The 19,668-nt window shown below is 40.1% G+C and overlaps 1 protein-coding gene across 1 annotated transcript in view; it reads left to right on the top strand.

Annotated features, from left to right (window-relative positions):
* Nucleotides 1-18,758, top strand: part of KAT2B (lysine acetyltransferase 2B) — a 120,641-nt gene extending 101,883 nt beyond the window's left edge. Inside the window, exons 12-18 of the mRNA XM_043967490.1 lie at nucleotides 2,539-2,649; nucleotides 4,542-4,685; nucleotides 9,538-9,652; nucleotides 11,110-11,146; nucleotides 11,603-11,666; nucleotides 11,762-11,846; nucleotides 16,667-18,758. Coding sequence (XP_043823425.1) covers nucleotides 2,539-2,649; nucleotides 4,542-4,685; nucleotides 9,538-9,652; nucleotides 11,110-11,146; nucleotides 11,603-11,666; nucleotides 11,762-11,846; nucleotides 16,667-16,860 — 750 coding nt within the window. The 3' untranslated portion in view covers nucleotides 16,861-18,758. The remainder of the gene's footprint in view (nucleotides 1-2,538; nucleotides 2,650-4,541; nucleotides 4,686-9,537; nucleotides 9,653-11,109; nucleotides 11,147-11,602; nucleotides 11,667-11,761; nucleotides 11,847-16,666) is intronic.
* Nucleotides 18,759-19,668: the final 910 nt, after the last annotated feature.

Below are 19,668 nucleotides of genomic sequence, written 5' to 3'. Positions count from 1 at the left end.
TCCACTGCGCCACCTAGCTGCCTCTGATGGTAAATTCTTAAATAGGAGAATTCAGTTTCTTCTGGAAATAAAGACAGCATAAGATTCTATAGTTTTTATGCACAGATTCAGATTGAACTTAAAATACAGCACTTGGATTCAAGTGGAACAAGGTGCTTTTCTAAACGTGGGCTAAAACTTAATTGGTATTTCTGGCAACCAGAGTGGTGTAGTGGCAAGAATTCTGGCCTTGGAGATAGAGAGACTCCACCTGGAATCCTTTTTCTCTGATACTTGCTAGCTTTGTGACTATAGGCAAATCATCCCCATATGTAAAGCAAGGATTATGATACCTAGAGAAACTCAGAGGGTTGTTGTGAGGGTGAAATGAGAAAAACTTCAAGCACCAAATAAATGGCAGTGGCTACTGTTCTAACCATTGATGGACACTGTTGTTCAAGGATCAGCCTAGTTTAGTTTGGAGAGGCCGGTCATCAGAAGGCTGGCCACCAAGGGATGGATTTTTTTTTTTTCAAACCATAGCAACTCATGGAGTATCTCTTCTAAGACTTGGAGAGGTTAGATTCTGTATTGGTGAATAGAGTATGCATACTGGTGAAATCATAGATTATTGATGTGTTATTTTCATATAATTTATGCAATACTTCATACCCTCACTACCATATCTGAAGACTACTATGTAAGACCATAACCTCCTCTCATGACAAAATATTCTGACGAGGCTAATAAACTCAGCTCGATGATTAGCTTGCTCTTATCAAATGCAAGCTTTCATGGCTGAAATTTGAGATTTGAGGTTTACATTGTCCAGCACATCTTCAGCTAGCACTGGATTGGAGTGAGTGTGGTTGGTTCTATAGAAATGCTCTTGGAGGTGAAAGGTCAGCAGTCCGAGTGCTGAAAGAAATCTTTTGTACAAATTGAGTAGCCCTCCTCAGAAGGGCTGCCCTTGGGCTTTCTTTTTGAAATAAAAGGCAAAAATGAAAGCCATGTGAGGGATTCCCAGCCTGTCCTGGGTTAGAATGGGTTAGAATCAATTGAGCTCACTTGGATTCCTCGGAATACGAAATAGAAAGTGAAGAAATCTTTGCCTGTATTTTCCTAGGTCTTTTGGAAAGAAGTTCATGAGAAAAGTGTTTCGCCCACTAACTTACAGATTCTACATATGAAATGTGTTGCCCTATTTCTATGCCAGCCAATATTAGTAGTATCACTTATTCTCTTATGTTTATCAAGTTAAAGGCCATATAGCGTAGAGGATATGGGCAACTAGGTGGCACAGTGGAAAGAGTGCTGGATCAAGAGTCAGGAAGATTCACTCATCTTTGTGAGTTCAAATCTGGCCTCAGACATTTACTGGCTGTGATTTTGGGCAAGTCACTTCACTGTGTTTGCTTCACTTTCCCTATCTGTAAAATGAGCTGGAGAAGGAAATGGCAAACCTTTCTCATATCTTTGCCAAAAAAAGAAAAAAAAGCCAATGGAATCATAAAGAGTCTGAAATGAGTGAAAAACAACTGAATAGCATAGAGGGTAGAGCACTGGACAGCTTCCTGTTCTATAGAGCCATGTAGAGCCATGTTCTCAGTCTGTCAGGCAATCTTAGTACCTGTTTCCCCTTCTTAAAATGAGCCTAGAGGATTCTATTCCCTATTCACTTCAAAGGGATATTATGAACATAGTGAGTTTATTCCTTGGGTTATATTTCCATCTTGAGAGAAATTGAGTCATAACTGAAATTCAAGGCATTTATTCATGTCATATTCTTGCTCATGGGTGTTCTATTTTGCTTCTTTTCAGTAGAGCCCAAGAATGTTAGGGGCCTTCCCTTGAAAGACACTGTATCACTTAAGATAAATCTTCTCTCCCCGCCCCCCCCCCCTTTACTTTAATGAAATATCTCAATTTTCCTTCCTTTGGGATATCTTAACAGTATAATTTGGCTAATAGGGATTTTACAGACCATATTTACTTAGGGAGGTCTGGCTAGTTAAACACCATCCTACCTAGAGAGATACTTATCCCATTCTTTAGTAGATTGGAGTCTTGTAATTTGATCTTAAAGAAAAAAAATTGCCTTGTGTTTTCATGTAAGGCTCTCAAACTTTTTTTTTTATGAGAAAAGAGTTATTTTTGGTAATGTATGTCCAAACTTTATGCCAAAAAGAAATTGGAATTATATACACATTCATTAGAAAATCTCTGGGATTTTAGTAGAATCTGGCATTAGATTTTGTCCTCAGGGATAGCCTCAGATCATACTAGCAACTTGGCTGGAGGCTTTTTGACTGATAGAGCCCATCTCTGAGGTTCAGAATTGTAAGAGAGGACTCTATGATAAAACTCCTTCAGCAAAAGTCCAGATTACCATGATTCTCTGGGATATAGAATATGTGAAACCAAACAAAGTACAGCTCTGCCCCTCCACCCCCACCCGTCACTCCCCTCATTGGTCCCTAACATCTTTCTTGGCACTTTTCATCTCATAAGATTTTCTCCACCCATGCATAAATTTTTCTTATACCAACTTCCATACAGGGCTATGGAACTCACCTCATGAATCACCTGAAAGAATACCATATAAAACATAGCATCCTGAACTTTCTTACGTATGCTGATGAATATGCAATTGGATACTTCAAGAAACAAGTAAGTTCTTTCCCACCTGCCCTGCCATCTCTAGTGGAACCCTAGCACCTCATTCATTTCATCAACATACTAAGAGGCATCATTCATTTTGAAGTAAACTCGCTGTTATAGAATTGGTGAAGTGGGACAGCAGCATTTTACGGACCCGAAGCTGTGAATTCAGTCATTTTCAGGCTGGGGCGTATGTTGTGTTAGGTGGTGTCATATACTAGTGATGTGTAAGATTGCCACCTGGCCAGGTTAGATATGGAAAATGACTAGGAGGAAGGAGACCAAGTTCCTGATCCTGTGAACTAGGAGTGTCTTATGCATGGGACAAACATTTGGGGTCTGATGAAGTACGCGGTGTAGAGATACCAGAGGGGATTGTTCCTAGAGCTTGGGAATTGCTTGGGAAGCCCTCTTGGGGCTATATCACCTGCAATCAGAATTTCTTTTTCTCCAGAAGTTTTCAATCCAGTCTGTTCTCTCTGTCTACCACCTCACCCTGTGTATAGGGGACGGGGTGGGAGTAGTGGGTTGATTTTGTTGTTGTTGCTATTTTTTTAAGAATTGAAGCCTTCATCCAAAATTAGATTACTCTTAATACTTTTTTTTTTGGGGGGGGTGAGGCATTTGGGATTAAGTGACTTGCCCAGGGTCACACAGCTAGTAAGTGTCAAGTGTCTGAGGCTGGATTTGAACTCAGGTCCTTCTGAATCCAGGGCCAGTGCTCTATCCACTGTGCTACCTAGCTGCCCCAATTACTCCTAATACTTTTTAGCCAACTTCAGGGAATGCATCTCTATCAGAAAAGGAAGAGACATTATGTGCTATTCAATAAAGGCTTACTTTGTTCTCCTTTTGGGAGAATGGTTGCAGTAGGGATGTGCAAGAAGGGCATTCGGTGGGAAAGGAATGATCTTTATTAAATTTCAGTATAAAACAAAAACCAGGAAGCCATCAGTAGTTGTTCCAAAGTTTGAGTTATTTTATTTGATGAGCTGACATAGCTGCCTCAATTTCCTTGACCATAAAAGGAAGAGGTAAAAGGGTAGGAGTGGGTGGCCTCTGTGATCCCATAGGTCTTTGACCAGTGATCTTACAGCCTCAGAAGAATACAGAAGTGATGTATGCACGTGGGGATTTGGCTGCATAATTTATATACATACCCATGGTCGGACCTTGCTCTAAGCTAGCTGGCTGTTTGAACTTGGATATGCTCTGGGGCAGATCACAGACCTTCAGTTAGAATTTGCTCTTAGAAAGTTGGCCAGTAAGGTTGGCTGTTATTTCTCTTTTTTACCTTAGAAACCTTACAAAAAAGATTGTCAGGTCTGTGTTTTCTGATGAGACTTTTCTTTCAACAACTTTAACTTGAGTTCTGGGTTTTTCTTTTCTTCCTTCCCTTTTCCCTTCTGTCCTTTCCTTCCTTTTCTGCCACGGTCTCTTCCCTTTCTATGTTTTTTTTTTGTGCTGTTCCTTATTATATATTTCTTAATAATATACTATTATCATATCTCTCATTTTTGACAGTTAAAAATAATGTTTGCTATACAATATTTAATATTAAACTTATTTTTTGTGGGAGAGGAGGTGATAATGACTGTCCATATTTAAGACTTATATTCTTGACTTAGTAGTGTACCATTTTTTTTTCCGAAGTCATACTTACTCTGGTTTCTGATTTTCAAAAAACTCTTCATAGATCTATATCAAATTAATTTATATCTCCAGCTATATCTAGGGTTAAATTACATTCTAGGGTTAAAAAATTGTGTGTGTGTGTGTGTGTGTGTGTGTGTGTAACTCCCTATGTTTATGGAGTTACATAAAAAACCTCTATGTATTGCTTCTTCAGGCTTTATCTTGGGAGCTTGAGAAAGGCATGTTTGAATGTCTTTTGTTTCTAGGGTTTTTCCAAAGATATCAAAGTACCCAAAACCAAATATGTTGGCTACATCAAGGATTATGAAGGAGCCACCCTAATGGGCTGTGAATTAAACCCAAGGATCCCATACACAGAATTTTCTGTCATCATCAAAAAACAAAAAGAGGTAAGACCATATAAATAATATGGATTAGTAAGAGGGATGAAAACAAAGGCCCATAGGGCAAGTCTTCAAACACACAAGGGAAAACAAAATAATAAGGGTTATCGAAGTCCAGAAGAGGAATTGCCAGAGAGCCTGGGGAAGGGTAATCAAGACGGAGAGGAGGGCTTTTCTGGTAAGAGACAGAGAATGAACAAAGACAAGAAGGTAGGAGAGTCTGAGTTGGGCAATGGTGGAAAAAATTTTTTTTAAATCAATCAATTAATTAATTAATTATGGTGAGGCAATTGGGGTTAAGTGACTTGCCCAGGGTCACACAGCTAGTAAGTGTTAAGTGTCTGAGGCTGGATTTGAACTCAGGTCCTCCTGACTCCAGGGCTGGTGCTCTATCCACTGCGCCACCTAGCTGGCCCAATGGTGGAAAAGAATAAATACGTAGGGAAAGAAAGTTGGGCCCAAATTGTAGGAGGTCTTGAATGCCAGGCGAGGAAGTTTGAATGGAATCCTTTAGACAATGGGGAGCAGGTAACACATTTTAAGGTATAGAGTGATGGGATTGCCCTAGTGTGTGTGTGGAGGGGGGGAGGGTTGTTGAATGGAGAGTAAATTTTCTCATTTCTCTGTTAACATCAGTAGCTTAAGTAAACCTGTCCGAAAACCAGTCCTGTTTCTTGGTTTCTGTTGTTTAAAAAAAACCCAAAACCCATCCTATCCTGGTACTTAGTTTATTTCCAGTGGTAAGAAACGAAGGGGGAAAGCACTCCCTAAAACTTTTGCTTCCACATGGCCAAAGACACAAGACTGAAAAAAAAAAACTCCACGGGGGAATCTCTTAGTGAATAAAAGCCAGCAGACTGTGAGTTCTCTGCCAAGAAAAGGCAAGTCATGTTCAGTTGTTATCTTGACTGGTGGCAAAAAGGCCTGTATTCAGCAGTCTGGTGTTTTCTTTTTTGGAAAAAAGGCCTAAGTAAGCATTGTCACTAGGGAGCAGGTGCCTAGCAGGGACAGCTCTGGTTGGGAGCTGGACCACTGAATGGACTCGGTCAAAGGCCTCAGTCGACAGCCTGATCCTTAGGTCTGCATAGATCCTGGAGCACTGTAGCCTTGGAGTTTCAGCAGACGGTTTTGAAGTGAGTCAGTCGTGACATGGGGTAGCATTGGCCTTCACTGAGGCTGACAAAGATTTTAGCAACTATTTGGTCCAAGACTTTAATTTCCTCAAAGAGAAACCTGCAGTTCTGCAGATAGTAAGGAGCAGGGCTGGGATGCAGACCAACATCCTCTGCCTTCATCCATGCTCTTTCCACGAGGCCACACTGCTGTAGAAACTCTTCTCTAGAAAATATGGTCTAGACCCGTTAAGCCAGGTCTCTTTGACAGTCACTGGCAGTAATTTAACAACTGAGATGTCCAGTATCTAGTCCCTTTTCTTCAAGCATTTTAAGAGTTGAACCCCCTTCCCAAATGTTGTTACTTATTCCATCTGTAAGTGATAGGTGAAAGAATCTAGCCTCAGACACTGTATGACTCTGGGCAAGTCACTTAACCCTGTTTGCCTCAGTTTCCTCATCTGTAGAATGAGCTGGAGAGGGAAAAGGCAGACCACTCCACTATCTTTGCCAAGAAAACCCCAAACGGGGTCACAAAGAGTCAGACACGACTGAAACAACTGAACAAGGCGCGAACCAAGGCACAGATGAGGAAATGAGTAGCTTCTTAGTCATGGTAGTGACATGGTGATTTAACATTGACATGGTAGCATGTAGTGTATGTATGGTTTGGAGGAAAGAGAGAGGAGTTTCTGGGACACCACTGAGGAGACTTTAATAGTGGCCTAGGCTTGAAGTGATGTAGGCTCATCCTGGGTGGTGAGGGGTGGAGTGGAAAGTACAGTGTTCATTTTAAGGAAGAAGGAATGGGACTTGGTGACAGATTGGATATGGGGAATGAAGGAGACAGTCCAAGAAGAGTAATAATTAACTAAGCTTTCTAGCTTGGGAGACAGGAAGGATCTTGGAGTTGTTGATTCCAGTGGAGAGGACCGAAATGGGAATTAGGAGAAAGGCCAGGAGGAAGAATTCAGTTAGGAACATGATTGAGTTGAGGTGACAAAGTGGGCAAGGGGAGGGCATTTAGAGACCAAGGAAGGACCTCTTTGGCAGCAGTCTGATGAATCCTAGGGACCCCTTCATAGAAGAATGTTCTTAAATGCATATATACAGAGGATTACAAATAAAACTAAGTATATTGAAATACAATTATCAAAATATTGGGGGGAAAAGCAAGCTCACAGACTGTACTCTACAAAGTCTTAGGTTTAGACAATTTCCTGAAATTACCAAGGAGAAAAGCAGAACTTTCCCCCTTGTTACTTGGTTTTATATGTAATGGCACCAACTTGAGACAGCTTAAAAAAATAATCTTTGATGAAGGTGTCTTTGAATACTTCAAACCAGAAGAATATAAAATGAAGGTCCCCAGCTAAATGACATTCCCTTTTGGAGATTCCTCCCCCCCCCCCCCCATAACAAAGGTACTACGTCTAGTTCACAAGTCTTTCCCTTATGTTCATGAATTGATCTTTTTTTAATTATAAAAGTTACATGTAAAGATGGTTTTCAGCATTTGTTTTTCATAAGATTTTTAGTTCCAAGTTTTTTTCCTTCCTTCCCCCTCTTATTTTATTTATTTATTTTTAGCGTGTTTGCTACTTTGTATGGATCACTTTTCAATTATTTATTTATTTATTTATTTTGTGAGGCAATTGGGGTTAAGTGACTTGCCCACGGTCACACAGCTAGTAAGTATTAAGTATCTGAGGTCAGATTTGAACTCAGGTACTCCTGAATCCAGGGCCAGTGCTCTATCCACTGCGCCATCTAGCTGCCCCCCTTCCCCCTATTATATATGTACAATCACATTAAACATATTTCTGCATTAGTCATGTTGTATAAGAAGAACATGAGTAGATCTTTTAAGGATAATAGTTGACATTCACACTAAGGTTTGCTAAGGAATTGATGTAACCCCCATTTAAGCCTTAAAACCACCGTGGAATGTGGACACTACTGGCTACACCCCAATTTTACAGATGAGCAACCTGAAGCCCTGGAGGTTAAGGGATTTGCCCAGGGTCACACAACTAGTAGGATTTGAACCCCTATCTGGCTGACTCCCAAGACAAGGCTATTTGCACTATGCTGTACTCTTTCACGGGATTGGTGATAATATACCTACCTCACATGGTTGTTGTGAGGTTCAAATAGGGTTAAATGCTTTGTAAACCTTAAGGTGCTATATAAAAGGTCAGATGTTCTTATTTTTTAAAAAACCCTAGATATAACCAAACACTGAGTATTTATTAAGGACTTAGTCTGTGTTAGGCACAGAAGATATCATTACAAAGAATGACACAATCCCTGTTCACAATGGTCTTTCACTCTAATGGAGATAATAAGTATATATAAAAAGATATTTGTGTGTGTGTGTGTGTGGGGGGGTGTATACATACACACACACACACACACACAAAATACATATAAAGTTAGTAAATACCATTGATGATAAACAAGGTAGTCTGAGAGGGAAGGCACTAGCAGCTGCGGGGATCCTGAAAGCTTGTGTCCAATATGGTGCCTGAGCTGTATCTTAGAGAAATAGAGGGGACTGTGGGAGGTGGCAGGAAGGCGAGCATGCCACAGATAGAGGTTATAGGGAATGCAGAACAGAGACAAGGCTGGCTAGGGTGGCTCTCACAGGGTGTGCGTGGGAGGCTTGGGAGGGAATCTGAGGGAGAGAAGAACTGCCAACTTGATTTGCTGTGTTTTGTTGGGATGAGGTATTTCCTTGAAAAGGAATGTCTCTTAGGGAGACATCGTTTGGTGAAATTCTTTTATTTTAAATATTGAAAATATCTCTTCATCTGATATTATTGCTTTAAAGATCTATTTTCCTGCCTCTCAAATTATTCCTTGTTGTTATAGGTAAAATCAGATTACTAGAGAGAAACTTGATTTTTCTTCTTTGTGGTTTTCAAGGCCTGCCTGGGGTTATGTCCCCTATGCTCAATTAAATCCTAGTTTGACTCCAAGATGAAAATGAGCTGGGGCTTGAAGGGTGGGTCCCTTACAGGCTAAACAGTTTAAGTACAAGCCGCTTTCTTCCAGAAGCGCCAAAAGAGACTAAAACCAGTCACCTCAGTATGTTAGGAACTCTGGATTCTTGGGATGTGCCCCTTTCCCTCAAAGTTTCCCCACCTCTTACTGCTTAGGGTTATGGGACTCATTTCAAACTGTGCAGACTGGGGCTTTGGCTGAGACAATTTAAATAAAACTGAAGGCCTATCCATTACAGGGTTTATTACCTTCTGTAGACAGTTCATCTGCTCTATCCATCCAAATTCATATTGAGGGGTTGTGTGTGTAAAGAGGTTCTGGCTAGGTAAGACTGGCTCTGATGTTCCAGGGCTAATATATTGTCGGTTTCTTCCAGTCTCCTCAGAGAAATGCAGGCACAATAGATGACTTATGCTAAATATGCTTGCTAAATGTGACAGTGAGCCCAGGGGCAGTGCGTCCTCGCAATATTAGCTTTTCTGGTTGGTAGAGATAAGTCATTTGGAGACAATGGAGACAATGGAGCAAGATGGGTTTAGGCTTAATAATGGAATATTTTCATTTATTGCTTATTAAAAAGTGTATCCTTCTTCTCTCCCCCCAGCCCCCACCCCCAAATTGGGTGCATGCTCTCTCTATGTACAGGGAGTAGTTAGGAAACAGAATATTAAATATGATTGACTTCCACTCTCCTATGAACTTTCTCTTTCTAAAATGTGTTTTTCTCCCTCTGGTTACAGATAATTAAGAAGCTTATAGAAAGGAAGCAAGCCCAGATTCGAAAGGTCTACCCTGGGCTTTCGTGTTTTAAAGATGGAGTACGGCAGATTCCAATAGAAAGCATTCCTGGCATTAGTATGTATAGCATTCTCTTCCAAAGCAAATTGTGTGATTAGGGCAGTAACCCCCTGTAACAGTTAAGCTGAGATGAATGAAACAGTCACATTCTTGTTCAAATAAAGTACTTGGTTGGCCCAGGTGCCAGAATTTGGCCCTCAAGTCTGAGACTAGCGGAGCGCCATCCTCTCCTGGGTTTTGAGCAGTTCCTTTAAGGTTCTTCCTCTCTGCCTTGGATTATTTTTAGTCCTGTTAAAAAAATAACAACAGTTCACTTCCCTGCCCCCCCCCCCTCCTTTAAGTAAACAGGGTGTCAGGTAGGATTTCTCCTTGCTGTGTTCCATAAGTGGCAACTGAGGCAGTGATTGAGGTCTAACTTAAGAGCTATGTGTCTAGATAAAGGAGGGTTTTACTCACTTATGCAAACCAAATTAGTTTATTTCAAGTTCACTGTTCTTGCATAGAATTTGTATAAGAGTTTATGGCCAACAGTGTGTTCTTGGCAAGGAGACATCTTAATGTGGGTTCTCCTAATATTTATTTCTAGTATTAGCTGACCAGCAGGGGAGAGGGATGGAGGGGGAAAAAAAGAATCGAAACAAGTTTTGTTGGACAGAGGCCAAGAGAGACCCACTTTATACTTAAGTCTGAGCCTTAGCAGATCATATTTATAAGGCAAAGGGTCTTAACCTTGGGTCTATTAAAAAATTTTTTTTGATAACTATTTCAATATATTCAGTTTCCCTAGCTGTCCTGACTTTATTTTATTTTATACATTTACAAACATTCTGAGAAGGGGCCCACAGATTTTATCAAATTGCCAAAGGCAGTAGGGTTCATGACAAGAATAAAAATTAAGAACCTTTAGGGTAGTTCAGCTCTGGTGGCATCTGAAATGTCATGATGCTTTCATCCAGGACTGAAACATTTCCTGTCTCTAGGTTTAGACAGTACATGATTGTCTGATTTTGGCAAAGCAGGGCAGAATCTTGCTTGGCATTGAACAAAGTAGGCTCCTCATGCTCAGTGTTTTCAAAGGTGCCATCATTGGCTAGTGGCAGCTACCTTTATATACCCTGGCTTCTAGTTTTACCCTAGTAATAGGAAATGGATGTAGCTATATAACATTTACCATAAAAAGGTTGAAGGGAATGGCAGAAATGGAATATAGAGTATAAAGTCTTATGACTTTGTTTCACTATATTAGTGTTAGGAAGTAACTGGAGAAGAGTCTCTTTTTTTTAATAAATTTGTATTGATATCTTTTGGTTTTATGTTGCCTAAATCCTTCCTTCCATCCCCAAGAAAGTCTAGATCACTTAAAGAACGCTCTTGTAGCAATATTGTGATTTATCTATCTTTATTGTTATGATTAATACTTCCCTAAGACTAAGTTACTAAGAAGATGCTAAGTTTGTTACTGTTTCAGTCAAAAAAGAAATTCTAATGATGTATTTAATTCTATTAATACATAGGAGAGACAGGCTGGAAACCAAGTGGAAAAGAAAGAGGGTAAGTATAATTTTTTTCCTTTGTTTTTTTTTTTTTTTTTTTGGAGGGGCAATGAGGGTTAAGTGACTTGCCTAGGGTCACACAGTTAGTAAGCATCAAGTGTCTGAGGCCGGATTTGAACTAAGGTCCTCCTGAATCCAGGGCTTGGTGCTTTTTCCACTGCACCACCTAGCTGCCCTGAGGGTAAGTATAATTTGATTAGAAAGTGATGTTCATGGAGATGATCTTCCTCCACCTCCCAGTCCTCCCCTGTCCCAATAACTGCCCCTAACTTCTTTGAAGCTTAGAGAAAAGAGCAAAAAAGACTATATTCTGGTCTAATTAATATGTCCCTGGGGTAGAGTTTTCATGAAATAAAATGTAGCCTTTTTATAAGAGCCAGAACTGTAAGGGATGAAGTGGATTGTGGGTAAAGGCTAATCCTTGTTTTTCTCTTTGTTACTCTTTTCTTTCAAGCAAAGAGCCCAAAGATCCCGATCAGCTTTACAGCACATTAAAAAACATCCTGCAGCAGGTGAAGGTGAGGCATCTCTTGACTTGCTGGAAAGATTTTTTGAAATGATTTTCCTGTATGGAATTTCCATATTAGATACCTTACTTTTTTCTTTACCAAAGAGCCATCAAAGCGCTTGGCCCTTCATGGAACCCGTGAAGAGAACAGAAGCTCCTGGATATTATGAAGTTATAAGGTTCCCTATGGGTAATGCCATTAACATTTTCTAAGTTTAGATTTAACTCTCTAGTTGGAGATGTGGGGGATGAATGGGCCTTGAGAAGTGTGTGTGTGTGTGTGTGTGTGTGTGTGTGTGTGTGTTTTCCTCTTGGTGGGATGACCTATAAACTTTGGGGATGACAGTGACATGGAACATTGATGGGATAGTATTGGCGGGGAAGAATAGGAGAGAGGGAGAAGGGCATCTGTGGCCTTTACTCGGTGTCTCTCTGTTCTGTTGAAGCTGTCTTCAGATGGTTGGAAATGCTGGACTGGCGGTCATGGGGAGAGGCCAGGGCTCAGGAGACTCATTTGTGGCTCTCCAAAATAAAAGTGGTCATTATAGCTATGGAATGGGTACTCCCTCACTTTCACCTCTTAAGAGTCCCTGGTTTCTGTCAAGGCTCCCAGTCAGCTCAGTCACTACCTTCTGCAGGAGGTATTTTCAGGTCCCCTACTTGCTGGTAGTATTTTCCTATCCAAAGTTACCTTGTCTCTTCTTTGTATGTGTGCACATCCATACACACACACACACAGACATACAAATATACATACTGTGTTTATATTCAAGCTTATTATCAAGCTATTAAAGTTTAAAACTGCTTAAGACTGGGGCAGCTCTAGGTGACACAGTGGATAAAGCACCTGTCCTGGATTCAGGAGGACCTGAGTTCAAATCCAGCCTCAGACACTTGATACTTACTAGCTGCGTGACCCTGGGCAAGTCACTTAATCCTCATTGCCCCCACCCCCACCCCCCAAGAAAGAAAAACTGCTTAAGACTTTTGGAATCCCCTGTATATTGGCTCCCCATTAGTATGCAAACCTCCCGACGGCAGAGTTTTGCCTTTGTCTCCCTAGCACCTAGAACTTAATACATGCTTACTGACTGATAGGTAGAGAAGTAGTGACCACTAGACTAGCAGTGGTTCTCAAACTTTTTGGTTTCAGGACCCCTTCACACTCTGAAATATGAGAGTACCCCAAAGAGCTTTTGCTTATATAGGTCATATCTGTTGATATTTACCATATTAGAAATGAAAACACCTTAGCATTATTAGAACCTTGCAAGTCCTCTGAGACTACTTTGAGAATGGCTGCACTCCAGACAAGATGAGAGGATAGGGGAGGAAACTGAAATCAATGAGAACTGATATTGAGCACTCCAATTCCTGGGGGGTTGTCAGGGAGCAGCAGTGTCTCAGAGTCAGTGGGAGAGATGGTACTCAGCAAAGGAAGATGTTGCCAAAAGAGCTAAAAAAGGATCAACAGGGATAAGAGATCTGTAAATCTCTAGAAATGAGGCTGGTCATTGATGAGCCTGGGGTGAGTAGTTTCAGAGAGTGCTAGGGATGGGAGCTGGATTGCAGAGGTCTGAAGAGTGATGGATGAGGAAGTATAGAGGCAGTGAGCATTCCAGACTCTCAGCACCAAAATGGAAATGAAAGTTGTGGAGTCAGGGAAAGGATAGTGTGTGTTTGTGGTAGTAGTGTTGGGGGGGGCGGTATTGTATAATTTTGAGGATGGGGAGACCTGAGATGATTATTTTTTAAAAAAGAGGGAAGTATTGAATTGAAGGTTAGTGAAAGAGGATGGTGGAAGACACATGGCTCAAGAATTACGAGTAGAAAAGGAAAGTTGCATTATTTTCTGAGAAATTTTAAGGTGAGGAGGGGGTAGATAACAATGCTCATGTCAGATAACTTGATTTCTCGATAAGGAGGCAAAAGAGTCATGCGTTGAAGGAGTGTGGAGGTGCTGACATGAAACTCGAGGGCTTAAGGAGAAAAGAGGTTTGGAGTCACAATATAGTGGATTGTACCTGATAAGTCTCTCACCTCTCTTTATCAGGACGGTATAACCTTTTGAAGGTAAGCCACTTAATGGAGCCTCAGCTTCCTTATCCTTAAAGTGAGTGGGTAGCCTAGACCAGAAGTGTCAAATTTGAGGCCTACAAGTGGCTACCCAAATCAGATGAAAATGTGATTGGGAAATTACAAGATAAATTTATATATAACTTTGTTCTATTTAACAAATTAAAAATAAAATACAACAAAATGTTAATTTGTGGTTTTCTAAGTTAATATGAAGCCTACAGGGATCTAGATCCAGTTGAGTTTGATACCACTGGCCGAGTCAATCCCAATGGATCCTTCAAGCACCATAATCCTATGAATAGCCCAATGAAACAGTTATTTGTGGCTCATAGGGACAGGAGCACAATGTGGTGGGGAAGTCCCTAAGAAATGAATAGAAACATTTGTGTGGAGCACAAAAAAAGCCCACTAGAATCTTGTCCATATTGGTCTCTTTTTGCCATCTCCCTCTTGAATATTCTGCATAGTATATCAGCACGGGAAAAGGAAAGGAACAAATATTTATTAAGCACCCCAGGCTTGCCAATGACCCTCCTCATTTCCAGCTAATGATCTCTTGTCCCTATTGGTGCCTGTGGTAGTCTGTTGAAACTTACGTATTCTTTCTCAGACAAATGGTTTGTGGCCTACCTACATAAAGGAAGGAAATGGTACACTTCAGGTTGAGGTTAGTGGAAAATAAAGAACTCATTTTTTTTTTTTTCTGATCTAGGTTCACAGACTCACTGAAATTTGTTTATGGAGCCCCCTTGTGTGTCTGTACACCCCAGGTTAAGAACCTTTAGGCTATAATGACCTCTGAAATACTTTGCAGCTCCGTATCTATGAACCTAGGAGTCTAAGACCTTGATTCGCAGACAGGTCGCCATTCTCAATCAGGGGAGGAAGTTTCTACACCAGGACTTCCTTACATGGATTGAACGACAGGTCGGGAAATCTCCCTTGACCCCAAAGGAGGTGATGCCTAGCATCCTGATTTTCTATTTGCTTATTTCTTGTAGATTTTTGGATGTCTGATGCAAACAGGTGACAGTGACATTGCATTTTATATGTGCAGTATCAGTTCATTTCATCCTCATAGTAATCCTTAGAGGGAACTACACATAGGTATTGTTATCCCTATTGAACAGTTGAGTAAACTAAGGCTCAGCAAACTTTTGACTTGCCTCTATGGTCATGCAGCTGGTAAGTATCAGAGAGAAATTACAAGTCAGGGCTCCCCTGACCCCAAGGTCAATTCTCTTTCTCCAGTGTCCTGCCCAATCTCTTCACCATTTTAGGAATGCATATGCAGATTCCTTTTTAATTGAAAACCTGCCTGATTGTGTCCATTATTCCATGGCTTTCTTCTAGTTTCAGCTTAAATAAAGCCCACTTTCTGCAGGAGGCCTTTCTGGGTCCTCTGAGATGCTAAGGCCTTCTCCTCTTAGGTGATCTCCCATCATGTCTGTCTTGTATGTCTACTTAGGTTCATGTTGTCTCCCCTCTTAATAGGCAAACTCCTTGAGCCCAGGGGTTGTTTTTACTTTTTTGTTTGTTTGTTTGTTTTGGGGTTTTTTTGGTGAGGCAATTGGGGTTAAGTGACTTGCCCAGGGTCACACAGCTAGTAAGTGTCAAGTGTCTGAGGCCAGATTTGAACTTGGGTCTTCCTGACTTCAGGGCTGGTGTAGTTTAGTTTTTACTTTTTCTCTCTAGCCCTTACTGCAGTGCCTCGCACAGAATAAGCACCTAACTATTAATTGTCAAAATTTGAGAGCATATGGTGTTGGTATCGGTAGGTGAATGTGCTTAGCAGGCTCTATCCCCTGCCCTCCATATGAAATTATTACATTTATGATCTTGAAAGCTGCTTCTAGGTTTATATTCAAAACAAGTTAAAGGGAGCATACATGACCTTAATTAGAACTAGCAGATCTTTTGAAAGAAAATTGTAGAAGCCACTCTGCATTTTCGCTCCTATCAGATATGGTTTCCATTTGTAACCTGATAGAGTTTCAAAGTCAGGTATTGCATTAACACTTTTCTTCTTTTTCTAATGTAGGCACACAAAGCTTTGTGTAGATGGCTGGATACTTAGTGATCACTGTTTGGGTCCAAATGCCTTAACCTTAGTTTTTCCTACTTTTAAAATGTCTTAAAATTAAGTGGGACACTGCTTATCTTTTCATTGATAAATGTGAAAATAAAGGAATTTGAGGGTTTAGTAGTAAGAGGTAGATCACCAGTGTATTTGCAATTGCATTGTTTATCCAGGTCTATGCAGCATCAAAGGAATCTGGTGAACAGCACAGAATAAGTCACACTGGTGGTTTTGGACTCAATGAGCTGGTTCTATTCAAATGGGTTTCTCTTTGCTAAGTGCATGTGGAGGCAGTCTTTTGCAGGATTAGGCAGTTCATCATGCGAATCATTTCTCACTTTCTTCATGTATAAAATCTTCACTTGGGGCTAGTTGATTGATTAACAGAGGCTATTTTATGCTTTAACATTCTATGAGTTGAATTCCTTTCATAATCAGTCATCTATATCTTCATCACTCACAACTCTAGACCTAGGAGTGAGAATCTTCTCATTGAAGCTGTATAGGTGCATGGCTGAAATGAATGCATTTTAAAGGGACAGAGTTCTGCACCTGGATTCTGGAAAAGTCCCACCTTTGACACTGTGTGTGACCTTGGTGAAGTCATTTATCTTGGCAGTGTCTCACACCAATTCTCAGTGGATGGGTTGCAGTCTGAATTGGTGGAGGGAGTTCCCACACTCAGGGCTTCCCCAGGTTGACAACAAGAACAACAAAAAAAGCATAGGTTCTTTGAGTATTCATGTGCTAGAACCTATAATTTATTTAATGACAGATTCTATTTGTTGATCTTGTTTATGAGCTAATAGAAAAAGGAATCAAAGACTGTTGATATTTTCTCTCCTGTGCAGATTTGAAAACCATGAGTGAACGACTCAAGAATAGGTACTACGTATCTAAGAAATTATTCATGGCAGACTTACAGCGAGTGTTTACCAATTGCAAAGAGTACAACCCCCCTGAGAGTGAATACTACAAATGTGCCAATATCCTGGAGAAATTCTTCTTCACCAAAATTAAGGAAGCTGGATTAATTGACAAGTGACAACTTTTTCCTTCTCCCTTGTAGCAATTAATCTGTCACCAGGCCTGATGAATGGAGTTCAGTTTCAAAGTACTGGGACAATGTATTGAAGATACTTATACATGTTTTAACTAGCACTTTTCAAAAAACAAAAACAAAACAACAAAAATAGACTCCTCTTATAGCTTTTCAGATGTGTATTTAAATGGAAGTTACAGAACATTTTTATTTTATTAAATAGATTTTACTCTTTACTATTAATGTCCATTTTCTACGGTGTGTAATTTAGCAGTATGTTCAGTGATGGGTAATCAGAGATTTCCTCCAGGCCTACATGGGAGGAGATTGCACATAGTACCAAGTTTTGGGGGCTTTGGAAAAATTTCCAGACCGTGAATGTCTTTAGTTTGTTCTCTGATGGAGTTTATTTTTATTTTGTTCAGGAGAACATTAAGCAAGGGAAGAGTAATAAAAGAGTAATAAAAAATCCTTTTTTACAAAAGGTGAAATACATTACATTTGAGGTCTCATTGTAGACCTTTTATAAATATATATATTTTTAAAAACACTCATCTAAGGTGAGGTGCTGTGAGCAGTTTTGGAGTATGCGAATCTGAAGGGAGACGGCTGAGTCTCTTGGGACATTCTCTACCGCTAAGACTTTTTCTAAAGATTTTGATTTTTTTTTATAATACTATCTACCTATAATAACTTGGGACTTCATGACCACTATTTTCATATTTTTTTTTCTCTTGATAGATGTGTCATGTCCTATTCTCACTTTGCTTATGCAGGACATAAGTTCCCAAAGCAGCCTCAAGTACTTGAGTCATCAAGAATAGGGGCTCAGATTCATTCACACATACTTTATTGGGGGCCAGTCTATTTTTTTTAATGGTCATATTTTTGTTCTATGAAATTCATGAAGAATTAAAAAAAAATGATCCCCATGGTATGCTCAAGGACATCAGCTTATTGCAAGTTCCCCAGGTTTGTCTATGGGAAATCTATTTTCTACCAAGCTCTACAGTCAGTATTTTAACTACTGTGATGGTATCAAGCCCAGAAGCCTGTCCCATTCCAACTCCATTCTATAATTTCGTTACTTTGTCATTACATTTCAGCTCAACACTGGGATATATGTTTACGGATTACACTACGGGGAACAGTGGTACATTTACCAGTCCAGCTCTGGGAAAACCATCTCCTACAAAATATCAAGGAAGACCAAATTTAATGTTCTTGACACTAATTTTTTTTTGTGTGTGATGCAAATATATAAACTGATTTTGTAAAAGACTGAATCTTAGCCTCTGTTTATATTGGGTAGAAAAACCTCATGATTACAGCGATAACAGTGATAGTCACTGGCTGTGAAGTTGCCAGAAATAGAGTATGAGAGGGAAAATGAGTGCATGGATAGGTTGCAGAATTTCATTGGGCCAATTGATGTCACATTGGAACTATGATAATTAGTATGGGAAAGAGCTCCTTAGAATACTTGCTCACATTAAAAAATGCCTCAATTTTTTTTCTTTTTTCTAAATAAGCCAACTTGATTTATAATGGAGTACAGAGATGCAAGTTGTATGAAGATTCCCTGGTACTGGTTTTAAACGTTTTGTAAACTGGGCATTCTGTAACACCTGTTGAGCTTGGTAACCTGTGAAAGTTGGTTATTTTCTGGGTAGATTTTCTTACATAGTATTGTCTTAAAAAAATCAGATTGTCTCTTCTATATTGAAAGCATAATTTATGTTTTCTAATTTAAAATTAATATTTTCATATAGATATTGTGCAATAAAAGCTGAAGTAGGATGTGTGGTTTTTGCAAATGCTTTAACAGCTGATAAAATTTTACATTTGTAAAAATTAATATATTGTACTGGTACAAATAGTTTTAAATTATATTTTAAAAAGTTCCAAATCTTCTGGCATGTTGTGTTTTTATTCCAGGGGATTTCCTTTAATGCTGCAAATGGGAAAGGATAATTATTCATCATAAACTTTTAGTCTCAATTACTGAGCATCTTTTCTTGTCCCCCCCCCCCCCAAGCTCCCTGAGGGCAGGGACTGTATACAGCTTTTTTTTTTTATCCCTGGCTTTTAGCACACACATAGGAAGTACTTAAGTGAATTGTTGTTGACTGGTTCAACCCAACACAAAAGAGGCCCATAGCCCATCAAAGAGGGCTCTTAAGCACGTGGATTGCTTGCGGCTTTCTTTATATATTGGGACACACACACACACACACACACACACACACACACACACGGGAAGTACTCAAATGCTTGTTGACTGATGGATTCAACTCAACATGGAATGAGCCCACAGGCTCATTAAAGACATCATTTATGTAGTACTGCAATGACTTAAGGTGGAGAAACTGGTGGAATTGAATACTTCTTCAGCTGCTAGTTAACTGTTGTAGCTAATAAACATTGATTAAGTGCCTACTGTGTCCCATTTCTGGGTGTAATGCCTGCATGCCCACAGAAATAGAAAGGTAACAGGGTCTCGCAGAGGGCAGTCCTTTTAAATATGACCTTGGTCAGTCCCCAATTTCTGACCTGTAAAGGGTGTTGTACACTGACACACTGGGTGCTACACAGTTCACCAGCCACCAAAAGGGATGCTTGTGGCCAAGAGGAATGGAGACAGAAGTGGGGCAAGATGGCAGCCACCAAGGGGAGTAAGATGGAGAAAGACATAAGGAGTGTTTGGGGGAAACCAATGCAGGCTTATGTACACCAAAGGCGCAGAGATCATGCAATACAAATGTATGGAACAAGCATCTACCATGAAACAAGGTGCTGCTTTACCAAAGC

Source organism: Dromiciops gliroides, chromosome 5, assembly GCF_019393635.1.
Source record: "Dromiciops gliroides isolate mDroGli1 chromosome 5, mDroGli1.pri, whole genome shotgun sequence".
Lineage (NCBI taxonomy): Eukaryota > Metazoa > Chordata > Mammalia > Microbiotheria > Microbiotheriidae > Dromiciops > Dromiciops gliroides.
Note: the sequence above shows the minus strand (reverse complement) of the source record. Positions and strands in the feature narration are given on the sequence as shown.